Below are 13,042 nucleotides of genomic sequence, written 5' to 3'. Positions count from 1 at the left end.
AAAGAAAAATAGATCACACTATTACAAATAGAAATTATTAGACCGTTACAAATAAAAATAAAGTCCCCTCCCAAACATTCTCCCCTGTCTATAACCGTCATGAATTTGATGTGTATCTTTCCAATAATTTCTTACATTTTTACATATAAAACTTATGAATAACACATAAAATGGTTATCTGTTTGTTTTTCATTTATATAAGTTAGCACATTGTACTGATATCTAAAACTTGCTTTTCTCATTTCAACAGTATTATTATTATTATTTTAAGAGAGTCTTGCTCTGTCACCCAGGTTAGAGTACAGTGGCACAATAGTAGCCTAGATCTCCTGGGCTCAAGTCATTCTCCTACTTCAGTTTCCCAAGTAGCTGAGATTACAGGCATGAGCCACTGTGCCAGGCCCAACATTGTGTTTTTGAGGTCTGTTACGATGCCTATAGATCTAATTCATTCATTCCATGCCATGAACAACTTTTAAGTTGTAACTAAATTTTTGTCATTACGCACGATATGGCAGGAAGTACCCTTGCACATGGCTCCTTGTCTTGTGTATGGACATTTCTCTAGGGTATACACTAGAAATGAAATTGCTAGACTATATTTATACTTTACCTAGTATTATATTATAATAATATTAATAATAGGCTGGTCTTGGTGGCTCACTCCTGTAATCCTAGCACTTTGGGAGACTGAGGTGGCAGGATCGCTCGACGCCAGAAGTTCAAGACCAGCCTAAGCAACGTTGAGAAACCTTGTCTCTACCAAAAAGCAAAAGAAAAGAAATTAGCTGGGCACGGTGGCGTATGCCTGTAGTCTCAGCTACTTGGGAGGCCAAGGTCAGAAAATCCCTTGAGCCAGGGAGGTCAAGGCTGCAGTGAGCCGAGATTCAGGCACTGCACTCTAGCCTGGGTGAGAGAGGAGACCCTCTCTATATAGATATAGATATGCATATATTTTTCCATTTTGCCAAAGTATATGATTTTTGATGACTTTTTTTTTTTTTTCTATTTCTTCTCATGTTTTCTATTTCTTCCTAAGTCAATTTTGGCAAGTTGTCATTTTCTGGGAAAACAAAGCCCATTACTTGATTTTTCACATTTATTGGTGTAAGAACTCTCAAATCTCCCTCATATCTGAAGTTTTCTCCTCTATCATTCTCTATCGTTTCTCTTTCCCTCTGTCATTAACATGGGTTACTTTCTCCATTATGCTGTTCAACACAGGGAGTGGAGTCAATGCTTAAGGAGACTGAATGGGGGAATTAGGCAGGAACTCTGCTAATGCTGGTGATGCTTTACACACATCAAAAACTATATAAATCACACTTTTTAAGTAGAATTCTCATTTTGCATTGACTGGTATTAGATTTTTCAGGGTCACGATTCAAGTTTCTGGCTAATATTCAGTTGGTACACACCCCTAACATTTGGACATTTTATATCTTTCCTTTTCAATCCCTCCTTAGCCTGGCTTTTCCCCCTCTCCATCCACCTTTTTTTTTTTTTTTTTTTTTTTAAGAGAGATGGGGTCTTGCTCTGTTGCCCAGGTTGGAGTGCAGTGGTATGATCACAGCTCACTGCAGCCTTGACATCCTGGGCTCAAGTGATCCTCCCATCTCAGCCTCACAAGTAGCTGGGACTAGAGGCATGCGCCACCACACTGGGCTAACTTTTGTATTTTTTGTAAGGACCTGGTCTTGCTATGCTGCTTAGGCTGGTCTCAAGCTATCCTCCTGCCTCAGCTTCCCAAAGTGCTAGAATTACAGGAGTGAGCCACCACACCTGGCCATTTGTCTACCTTTAACATATGTAATGATATGCAAAGATTTTCTTGTGCTAGTAGAGTTTGTCGCTCTTCAAGACATTAAAAAAAAATACAGAAGCAGCCATGATTGAAGACACAGGCTAGGCATTGTGGGGAGTTCAAAGCTGATTGAGGAATAACCCCTTGAAGTCAATAGAGGAGTGTTTGTCGTGGTATTTTAGTACCAGGAAGGACTTTGTGAGTTGGGTACTGGATTTTCCAAAAGGAAATATCCTCACAGTGAAGGATAATTGCTAGCATCTTTGCCCAGTCTGATTTTTCTAGGAACTGCCTGACCAGTCAGAGAGTGGGTCCCTGGCAGCCACCTTTGTGCTGCATGCCCCACCCCCACAGCCATGGTTAGTGGGTTCTACCTTCTTTGGTGGACGTAGGATTCAGGTTGGACCAATCAAATTATCTCTTGAAAATGTGAACTGAGACTCAGTGAGTTACTGATTTGTTTTTCTTGTTTGTTTGTTTTTTTGTTTTGTTTTTTGAAACAGTCTGGATCCATTGCCTAGGCTGGAATGCAGTGGCGTGATCTCGGCTCACTGCAACCTCCGCCTCCCAGGTGCAAGCAATTATCCTGCCTCAGCCTCCCAAGTAGTTGGGATTACAGATGCACGCCACCATGCCGGGCTAATTTTTTTGTATTTTTATTAGAGATGGGGCTTCACCATGTTGGGCAGGCTGGTTTCGAACTCCTGACCTCAAGCGATCTGCGAGCCTCGGCTTCCCAAAGTGTTAGGATTACAGGCGTGAGGCCCCTCGCCTGGCCTGATTTGTTAATTTGACCGTGTTGCATTGGAATTAGTCTCTGAGGCTGGCTAAAACTAGGAAGAAAGGGGGATTTCTCATGGCTATATTCTGTGAGGTGAGTTGGAGAGGTAGACAAAAGCCAGTGCATAGAAAAAGAGGGAATGAGAGAGTGAGAAGAGCAGAGTCAGGGAAATCCTGATGGTTTTCTGACTTCCAGCTCCAGACCATTTCCAAGGCCCAATGGGTTGTCCACTCTTGGAGGCATCCCTTTATCATTGTAATAAATTCCCTTTCTCTGCTAAAGCCCAGTGCTACTTGGTAGCTGTCAGCTGTAAACAATAACCCCCTCCCCCTTGCATGGCAAAGGCTCAAATGAAGGGGTGTGTGTGTGTGTGTGTGTGTGTGTGTGTGTCTTTGTGTGTATTTTATTTATTTTATTTTTTTTTTTTTTTTTTGAGACAGAGTCTCGCTCTGTGGCCCAGTCTGGAGTGCAGTGGCGCGATCTTGGCTCACTGCAAGCTCCGCCTCCTGGGTTCACGCCATTCTTCTGCCTCAGCCTCCCCAGTAGCTGGGACTACAGGCGCCCGCCACCATGCCCGGCTAATTTTTTGTATATTTAGTAGAGACGGGTTTTCATCGTGTTAGCCAGGATGGTCTCGATCTCCTGGCCTTGTGATCGGCCCGCCTGGCCCTCCCAAAGTACTGGGATTACAGGCGTGAACCACCGCGCCCAGCCAGTAAATTTTTTTTTTTTTTTTTTTTGGCAAGTTCTTGCTCTGTTGCCCAGGCTGGAGTGCAGCGGCACAATCATTGCTCACTGCAGCCTTGACCTCCTGTGCTAAAGCGATCCTCCCATCTTAGCCTCCTTAGTAGCTGGGACTGCAGGAACGTGACACCATGCCTGGCTACTTAAAAACTTTTTTTTTTCCACAGAGACAGGGGTCTCGCTATATCACCAGGGCTGATCTTGAACTCCTAAGGCTGAGATATTTCTGCTAGAACATTCTGGAGCAATTCAAGTCTCTTCCTACGAACACATACTGAGTGGGATGCTTAGTTAACAGGGAGCCTGCAGGGAAACAGCTGATCCTGGAAGGCACAGCACCCTTTTGAGAGTTTCTTACAGTCCAGCAGCCCCTTACACAGTTTTCTCATGACAATCAGACATGAAATCAATCAGCAAGAGATGCAGAATGTTGCATCAGAACCCCTGGACCTACAGGGTCTCAGCGGCAGGATGCAGGACAAGGGAGGGATAGGCTGAAACGCCGACTATTCTTTGTGTGCCTGTCCCTATATCATAAACACTAGGCTGTGGACAGAGGAAGTGGGTGTGGGGTCTCAGTCCTGGATCCCCTCCATTCTTTTCTCCCTTGCTCCCCTAAAAGGAAAATGCTCCCAAATCTGGCCTGAGACCAAATCTTTCTGTAAGAACCTCCTTCTGGAGAGAAACTAGCATTCCTGATAAATGCTCAAGCATTGAGCATTTTTCTTTTGAAATTTAAGAGCATTGAGATTTGCACTGGGAAACTAGCATTCTACTCACTCAGTTGACGGTCATTTGTCAGGCAAAAGTGCAATGACCTTTAACGGAACATTCTTTTCTATTTTGTCTAACAATGATTAATCATTCTCTCTCCTATAAAATGTCTCTATCAAGATAGAGGTCAGAAGAGTGGCCAACATTTTTCGGGGTGGGGAGAGGGTGTATTGCCTGGGAGGGAGTCCAGGGGGGCTTCTGTAGTCCTGCAAAGGTTCTAATATCTTAAACTGGGTTGTTAAGACACAGATGTGTATAAATGTAAAAATTCATCGACCTGTATACTTAAGAGTGTGCAGTTTAATCTACTTAGGTATACTATAATAAAAAATAAAATTTTAGAAAATGTCCCTACCAAGTATGAATCTTTGAATTCCCAGTGGGTTTACACTTGCAGCCAGACTGCAATTTTTTTTTTTAAGAGATAGGCTTTCACTATGTTGACCAGGCTGGTCTTGAACTCCTGGCCTCAAGCAATCCTCCCATCTTGGCCTCCCAAAGTGCCAGGGTTACAGGTGTGAGCCACCACGCTTGGCCAAGACTGTAATAACATTTTGACGTATGCTGTAACAAAACCATCAGAAAAGTTTTCTTTATTAACTTCTTTTTTTTTTTGAAATGGAGTCTCGTTCTGTCACCCAGGCTGGGGTGCAGTGGTGATCTCGGTTCACTGCAACCTCTGCCTCCTGGGCTCAAGTGATTCTCCCGCCTCAGCCTGGCTAATTTTTATATTTTTAGTAGAGATGGTGTTTCACCATGTTGGTCAGGCTGGGCTCGAACTCCTGACCTCAAGTGATCTGCCCACCTCAGCCTCCCAAAGTGCTGGGATTATAGGCGTGAGCCACTGTGCAGGCCTCATGCCAATTTCTCAGCTTTGCAGGGCTTGTTCAGCAATGAAAATTGGGTCTTTTCTCAGATTTCCCTACTGCTGATCTAGGATCCAGACTTCTTGGGTCTGTTAATTCAATTACAGTTTACCTACTTTCCAGCACCCAAAACTTGCTGTTGAATCCTCTTTCTCTTCATCCTCACAGGCTTATACTATTTAAAAAAAACAAAACAAACAAAAAAAAAAAAGTCCACTTCCTGTCATTGCACTGGAGATTTAGGAACAAGTGGACCTAAATATGTACGTTCAACCTACCATGCATAGTTATGCTAATATTTAAAATTAAAAAAAAAAAAATAGCTTAAAACCAAAAGATCAACTGGTAACCAAGATTTTCTTAAACTTGGGATTAAAAAAGCACTTTAGGCTGGGCATGGTGGCTCACGCCTATAATCCCAGCACTTTGGGAGGCCGAGGTGAGTGGATTACCTGAGGCCAGGAGTTGGAGACCAGCCTGGCCAACATGGCAAAACCCTGTCTCTACTAAAAATACAGAAATTAGCCAGGCATGGTGGAGCAAGCCTATACTGTCATGCCAGCTACTAGGAGTCTGAGGTGGGAGGATCACTTGAACCTGGGAAGCAGAGGTTGTAGTGAGCGGAGATCTTGCCACTGCACTCTAGCCTGAGCAACAGAGCGAGACTTTGTCTGAAAAATAAACAGAAAAACTCTATGTTTTATAGATGAACAAATGAAAAAATGAGAGGTTCTAATACTTTCTCTAAAGCAAACTGACAGCAGACGAGCCAAATCTGGAAGGCTTTTAAAAGTTATTAGAATGTATTACAAATGTTAAAGAACAGAAGGCCTTGCATTTAAAAAAAAAAAAGTTTTCATCAGCTCTTGAAACATTGGAAAATGGGACAACGTTGAGCCCACACTTCCCAGTGGCAATCATTTGAAGTTGAATCATGGCTGCCCCCTTCAGATGGGGTATGAGTCTTCCGGTCGACCCCTGCCCGCAGCAGCTACTTTTTTTGTTTTTTGTTTTTTTGAGATGTAGTCTCGCTCAGTCGCCCAGGCTGGAGTGCAGTGGTGCCATCTCGGCTCACTGCAAGCTCCGCCTCCTGGGTTCACGCCATTCTCCTGCCTCAGCCTCCCGAGTAGCTGGGACCACAGGCGCCCGCCACCTCACCCGGCTAGTTTTTTGTATTTTTTAGTAGAGACGGGGTTTCACCGTGTTAGTCAGGATGGTCTCAATCTCCTGACCTCGTGATCCACCCGCCTCGGCCTCCCGCCTCGGGCTCCCAAAGTGCTGGGATTACAGGAGTGAGCCACCAAGCCCGACCTTTTTTTTTTTTTTTTTTTTTTTGAGATGGAGTTTCCCTCTTGTTGCCCAGGCTGGAGTGCAATGGCATCATCTCAGCTTAGTGCAACTTCCATCTCCCAGATTTAAGCGATTCTCCTGTCTCAGCCTCCTGAGCAGATGGGACTACAGGTGTGCGCCACCTTGCCCGGCCAATTTTTGTATTTTTAGTAGAGACAGGGTTTCATCATGTTGGCCTGGCTGGTCTCGAACTCTCGACCTCAGGTGATCCCGCCCGCCTCGGCCTCCTAAACCGCTGGGATTACAGGCGTGAGCCGCCGCGCCCGGCCATTATTTATTTATTTATTTATTTAAATTATTATTATTTTTAACCAGGAGACATTTGAATCTGAGGCAGGAAAGAAAACACTTTATTTGTAAAGAGAAAATGGAACTTAGTACATATGCCAAAATAAATCTGTAACACGGGCCACTTCTCTGGGCCCCATCTTGAGTAGGTTAAAGGGTTACCTTAGAGACTAGAAACACAATTAAGAGGCACAAATCCACACGGAGAATATGCATATTTTGTCTCCTTTTCCCCCAAAACAAGTTGCATATACTTGTGTAAACACTGGTTGATTTGTAAAACATATCTAGTACTGCAGACAAAATGTGCTGAGATGAAAGGAAATAAAGCCACGAAAACAGGGCCAGGTACAATGGCTCACGCCTGTAATCCCAACGCTTTGGGAGGCTGAGGTGGGAGGATCACTTGAGGCCAAGGAGTTCAAGACCAGCCTGGGCAACATAGTGAGACCCCATCTCTGCAAAAAATAATTTAAAAAAATAGCCAGGTGTGGCTTGGCACGGTGGCTCACGCCTGTAATCCCAGCACTTCGGGAGGCTGAGGCAGGTGGATCACCTAAGGTCAGGAGTTCGAGACCAGCCTGGCCAACATGGTGAAACCCCATCTCTACTAAAACTACAAACATTAGCTGGGCGTGGCGACGAGTGCCTGTAGTCCCAGCTATTCGGGAGGCTGAAGACAGGGAGAATCGCTTGAACCTGGGAGGCGGCGGTTGCAGTGAGCCGAGACCTGCCATTGCACTCCAACATGGGTGACAGAGCGAGACTCCAATTCAAAAAGAAAAAAATTAGCCAGGTGTGATGGTGCACACCTGTAGTTTTAGCTGCTTGAGAGGCTGAGGCAGGAGGATCACTGAAGCCCAGGAGGTTGAGCCTACGAGTTATGAACATGCCACTGCACTCCAGCCTGAGTAACAAAGTGAGACCTTGTGTCTTAAAAAAACAAGCCACTAAAATAGCAACAAGAGCAGTTTACTTGGCTTGGAGGTCAAAGTTGCATCTGATGATAAATTCCCAGAGTGCCTTTGGTCAGCGGGAGAAGAGATATTCAGGAACACTGGGGTTTGGGAGTTTTATTCTCTTCTTTCTTACACCCATAAAGCCATCTGTCCATTCATTCATTTTTTTTTCTCTTGCCTATAGCAAAACTGAAAGGGCCTTTAAACTCGTTTAACTTTAAATTTTATTCCCAAGATCCTCTAAATAGCAGCAGCTCTCAAATCCCAGCTCCAGCTTAGTGCCTTGCTAGCAGTGATACTGTGAAAAAAAAATCTAGCTGGCAGAACCTTGGTTTCTCCATTTGTGAAATGAAAGTACTGGATGATAATCCTGGCTCTGCCAATTTCCTGGACTTTCACCTGCTTCTTGCAGTTGAAGATGGTCTCTGATATCATCCCAGTTGGGGTGGAATGTCCTGGGTTTTGGGTTTGTTTTTTGGCATGTCCAGCATTTGTGGAAAAAGAAGATGCCCTAACTATCTTCAGAAGGCACAAAACTAGGGTTTGTTTTTGTTTTTGTTTTTGATGGAGTCTCACTCTGTCTCCCAGTCTGGTGCAGTGGCACAATCTCAGCTCACTGCAAACTCTGCCTCCTGGGTTCAAGCGATTCTCCTGCCTCAGCCTCCCGAGTAGCTGGGACCACAGGTGTGTACCACCACACCCGGCTTTTTTTTTTTTTTTTTTTTTAATTTTTAGTAGAGATGAGGTTTCACCATGTTGGCCAGGATGGTCTCAAACTCCTGAACTCAGGTGATCCACCTGCCTCAGCCTCCAGGCTCAGCCTGGAATTACAGGCATGAGCCACTGCACCCGGCCCAAACTAGGTTTTGAAGGTGGAATAAGTTCTTCTAGCTGAGAAGGATCTCAACCTCTTGCAAGTTACTTTTTCACTCTTAAGGGCCCTTGAAGAAGCATTTGCTTAGCTCTACATCCAGGCCATCTCCGCCTTCCGGAAGAGCAACAGACCAGCAACTGGCATTAAGGTCACGTGGGTGGGTGGAGCATAGAATTGCGAGGGTGACCCGGAAGAGCAACAGACCAGCAACTGGCATTAAGGTCACGTGGGTGGGGCATAGAATTGCGGGGGTGACGGTTCCAGCCAATCCAGACAATGAATCATTGTTTGGAGAAACCAGAGCCTCAAAGGGTGAATGCACTGACTAGCGCTGGCTCTCCATCTGTTGACACATTTGTTGAGTGCCTACTCTATGCCAAAGCACTGTGTTTTGGCGCCCTCGGGAGCACAAAATTGAGATAGATCCTGCCCTCAGTGCTTAATAAAGTAGCTTTCAGTCAAGGGTTAGAGCAAGGGTTGACAAACTACAGCCCCAGAGGGCTACCTGTTCGCGTAAATAAAGTTTTATTGGAACACCAGCCACACTCATTCGTGTTCACGCAGTGTCTGTGGCAGCTTTTACATTACAACAGCAGGGTTGAGCATTTGCAGCAGAGGTCATATGGCCTGCAAAGCCTAAAATCTTCACTTTCTACCCCTTTACAAAAAAGTTTGCCAATTCCTGCTAGAGAAGAGATGACATACAACAAAGAACTTAAACGACTGATCAGGGAACACAAATTATTTACATAATAAAATTTCAGAGAGATGGCAGGGGGCTGGCTGAATTTAAAAAGCATGAATTATATGAGGCTTGATTACTGTGAAGAGATAAGTCACCTTAAAGTTACTTACATTTAACATACAATTTATATGCACTGGTTTAAAACACGCGCACACACACACAAAATGTAACACAAGCCAACTACTGATCTGGTACAGATGACAAAAGGGTGATCAGTTCCAACTTCAAAAGGAAAACTGGCTATGATGAGTCCATACTGAAAAAGTCACTGTCATTTATGGGTGGTCTAAGGGATTTTTTTCAAGGGTAATTTTACCTGCTTGATTGTTCATTTGAGGGTACACACTGAACTTTGGAACTACCGCTTGCATGGGTTCATGCCTCCAAAGCAGCCAACACTAAAGTGTTGGCTGGGCACAGTGGCTCCTGCCTGTAACCCCAGCACTTTGGAAGGCTGAGGCAGGAGGCTCACTTAAGCCCAGGAGTTCGAGACCAGCCTGGGCAACACAGTGAAACCCCATCTCTATTTCAAAAATTATAATAATAAAAAGAAAATAGTCTCTGTGCATAAGCACAACAACAAACCCCACTAAGGTGTTGAAGGACCCATTTTAATGAACAGTTAAGAACGGTTTGTATGTTATACTCTGCTTTTTTGTTTTGACTTTTAAACAAAGAAAAAGAGGCTGCTTTCGAATTTAGGGTTGATCAAAGCAGTTTGTCTTTTTTTTTTGGTAGAGACAGGGTCTCTCGCCATGTTTATCCAGGCTGGTCTTGAAGTCCTGAGCTCAAGCAGTCCTCCCACCTTGGCCCCCCAAAGTGCTGAGATTATAGGCAGAAGCCACTGCACCCAGCATCTTTGCTATTGAAACATCAAATGAAATCATACTAACGTGAGAACCCAATTCCGTTTAAAGGAAAAGCTCATTAAATAACCATCACCATTGTCTGGCCCTGGGGAGACTACGGGAATTAATGAGCATTTATAGTTCTTGCCCTCTCATCCTCAAACAGCTTAGATAAAATCCCAAGGGATTGCTGCTGAAAGCGTCCTGCTGCAAATTACAAGAAAATCAGCCCAACTTCAAGCAGAAAATGCCAACGACCAGGGCTGGGGAGCAGATTTCACGTAAGAACATCCAGACGCTAAGGAAACACCGAGGAATACTGTACAAGAGACACTGCAGTCACGTTGTGGAAGCTGCCACTGAGATGCACAGGGCGTGTTTGCTTGGAGAAAAGGCTCCGACATTCCAAGGAAAGGTTCCAACATTACAAACCGCTGTCCTTACGTGTAAAAGCTTTGAGGTGCACCCCTCTTCCACACTAGCTGATGTGGGAGTTAGAGGTAGTAAATGTGTGCATACAAAATTCAAACCTGTTTTGAAAAGCCCACCGTAGAAAGCATGCTTAAAAAAACGGAATTCAGCTGTACGCCAGAAAATCAGTAGCATTATGGAAGGAAATTAAACTGGAAGTTTAAAAAACAGCCAATAGGCAGGTCCTTCCCCATGGTAGAAGGGAGCCTGGGTATTGTGCAATCTCACACCCACTGAAAAAATGCCATGCATGCCTCTAAATGCTCTGAGAAAGAACGCTTTGCACTAAGCCACAGCAACACACACCCCATGACTTTGGAAAGCCAACGTGCAGCGCTTCATTTCTTATCCTGATGCACAAAACACAGGGCTCCATGGGCCTGAGATTTCAGTCCAGCCTGAAAAGACTAGTGAGCAGAGCCCTAAAATTGTCCATTCAAGGCAAAAAGCACTTTCTTATATCTCGTGACAAAAAAAAAAAAAGAAATAAAAATGAAAATAGAACCACAAAATGGGCAGACATGGTGGCTCACACCTGTAATCCCAGCACTTTGGGAGGCTGAAGCGGGTGGATCACCTGAGGTTAGGAGTTCGAGACCAGCCTGGCCAACATGGTGAAACCCCATCTCTACTAAAAATGCAAAAATTAGCTGAGTGTGGTGGTGTGCGCCTGTAATCCCAGCTACTTGGGAGGCTGAGGCAGTAGAATCGCTTGAACCCAGGAGGCGGAGGTGGAGTTTGCAGTGAGCTGAGATCACATCACTGCACTCCAGCCTGGGTGACAGAGCGAGACTCTGTCTCAAAAAAAAAAAAAAAAAAAAAGAACCGCAAAACGGTATGTTGGTTCATTAGGCTGCTTTTTTCAAGCCCCGCTTCCCCAGAATACTGCCCTAAGAGACGGCTATGGAGTCTCTGCTGGTAGCTGCCAAGTAGCAAAGATATTTTCAAGAGTCAAAAAATGAAATACAAAATTTGATTTACAACACACTAAAAATGCTTTCCCTCCCCAAACTAAATAAGTTTTTTTTTTGTTTTTTTTTTTTAAATCTTTCCTCCTAGCCCTTTTGCTTGGGACTAGCCGGCAGTGATTTTCCTGGTTACTCCTCCATCTGGGCCCAGGCCTCTTCAGCCTTTTGGTAGTACTGGTTGGCCAGCCGGCCCTTCATGGCTTCCATCGCTGCCTCTGCTGCCTGGGTATACAAGTCCCCTGAAAGACAGCAAAAGGGGGCACAAAGAGGTGAACCACCTGTTGTTTTTGCCAGCCCAGGGTCCCCCATCACCCTTCCCAAAAGAGCACCCTGAGGTTTCCCTAAGAACTCAAACTACTCCATGGGCCCTCTCCCTCCAGGTGTTCTTAGCAGGGCTCTAAAGGTGGGCCTGTGATCAACTCCAGCCAATCATAGCACTCTTCCCATCCCCCACCAAGTCACAGCGATTGGTCCACACTTAGTCATGGCCAATCAGAGTAAGCCATCTACACAATAACTACTGTTGGTTTGGGGTATGTAGATGATTCAATTTGAGCCAATGAGAATCAGGGTGAGAACTTTTGCAGAACTAATTGGGGATGTGCAAAAGCAATAGAAATGAAGACTATAAACAGCTTCATGTCAGCTAGGTGAGGTTTTATCAAGTGAATTTGTGCAAAACATACAAATATACTTCGGGTTTTTGGAGCTTTTTGGATTTAGAAATTTCAAATAAGAGATTATAGATTTGCATCATTCTTCTTTTTTTGAGATGGAGTCTCACTCTGTCACCCAGGCTGGAGTCCAGTGGTAGGATCTCAGCTCACTGTCACCACTGTCTCTGGGGTTCAGGCAATTCTCCTGTGTCAGCCTCCTGAGTAGCTGGGATTACAGACACCTGCCATCATGCCTGGCTAATTTTTGTATTTTTAGTAAAGACGGGGTTTCACCATGTTGGCCAGGCTGGTCTTGAACTCCTGACCTCAGCTGATCTGCCCACCTTGGCCTCCCAAAGTGCTGGGATTACAGGCATGAGCCACTGTGCCCAGCCTAGATTTGCATTATTCTTTGTTAATTTTTAAAATATAACTTAAAAACTTTTAAAACTTAGCCTCATAACTGTGAAATTAGGAACTTAGTATGTTTATTATATGTTAGGGACTGAATACTGTGTCCCCACTAGGCTCCCCATCCATAAATTCATATGTTGAACTCTTCATTCACAAATGTCACTGCACTGCATTTCGAGACACACAGTCTGTGTCTTAGGCCACTTTATGTTGCTATGACAGAATTCCACAGACTAAATAATTTATAATGAAAAGAAATTTATTTGGCTCACAGTTCTAGAGCCTGGGAAGTCCAAGAGCATAGCACCAGCATCTGGCAACGGCCTTGGTGCTGCATCATCCCATGCCAGAAGGTGGAAGAGCAAGAGAGGCAGAAAGCAAGCGAGCAAGAGGGGGCCAAATTTGCTTTTATAACAAAGCTACTTTCGTGATGACTGACCAATTTGCATGATAACAACATTAATCACCTCTTAACAGTCCCACCTCTTGACACCTTCACA

At 44.5% G+C, this 13,042-nt stretch overlaps 1 protein-coding gene across 3 annotated transcripts in view; it reads right to left on the bottom strand.

Annotated features, from left to right (window-relative positions):
• Positions 1-6,646: 6,646 nt before the first annotated feature.
• The window catches only part of LOC105485054 (eukaryotic elongation factor 2 kinase), an 89,547-nt gene continuing 83,151 nt past the window's right edge, over positions 6,647-13,042 (bottom strand). For all 3 annotated transcript variants that reach the window (XR_011616343.1, XM_071084229.1, XM_071084228.1), the window contains one exon: positions 6,647-11,711. Coding sequence is in view for 2 of the 3 variants with exons in the window: in XM_071084229.1 (XP_070940330.1) it covers positions 11,602-11,711 (110 nt within the window). In the remaining variant the exon portion in view is untranslated. The remainder of the gene's footprint in view (positions 11,712-13,042) is intronic.

This window comes from Macaca nemestrina, chromosome 18 (genome assembly GCF_043159975.1).
Source record: "Macaca nemestrina isolate mMacNem1 chromosome 18, mMacNem.hap1, whole genome shotgun sequence".
NCBI classification, from domain to species: domain Eukaryota; kingdom Metazoa; phylum Chordata; class Mammalia; order Primates; family Cercopithecidae; genus Macaca; species Macaca nemestrina.
The sequence above is the reverse complement of the archived record's forward strand: the minus strand, read 5'-3'. Positions and strand labels throughout refer to the sequence as shown.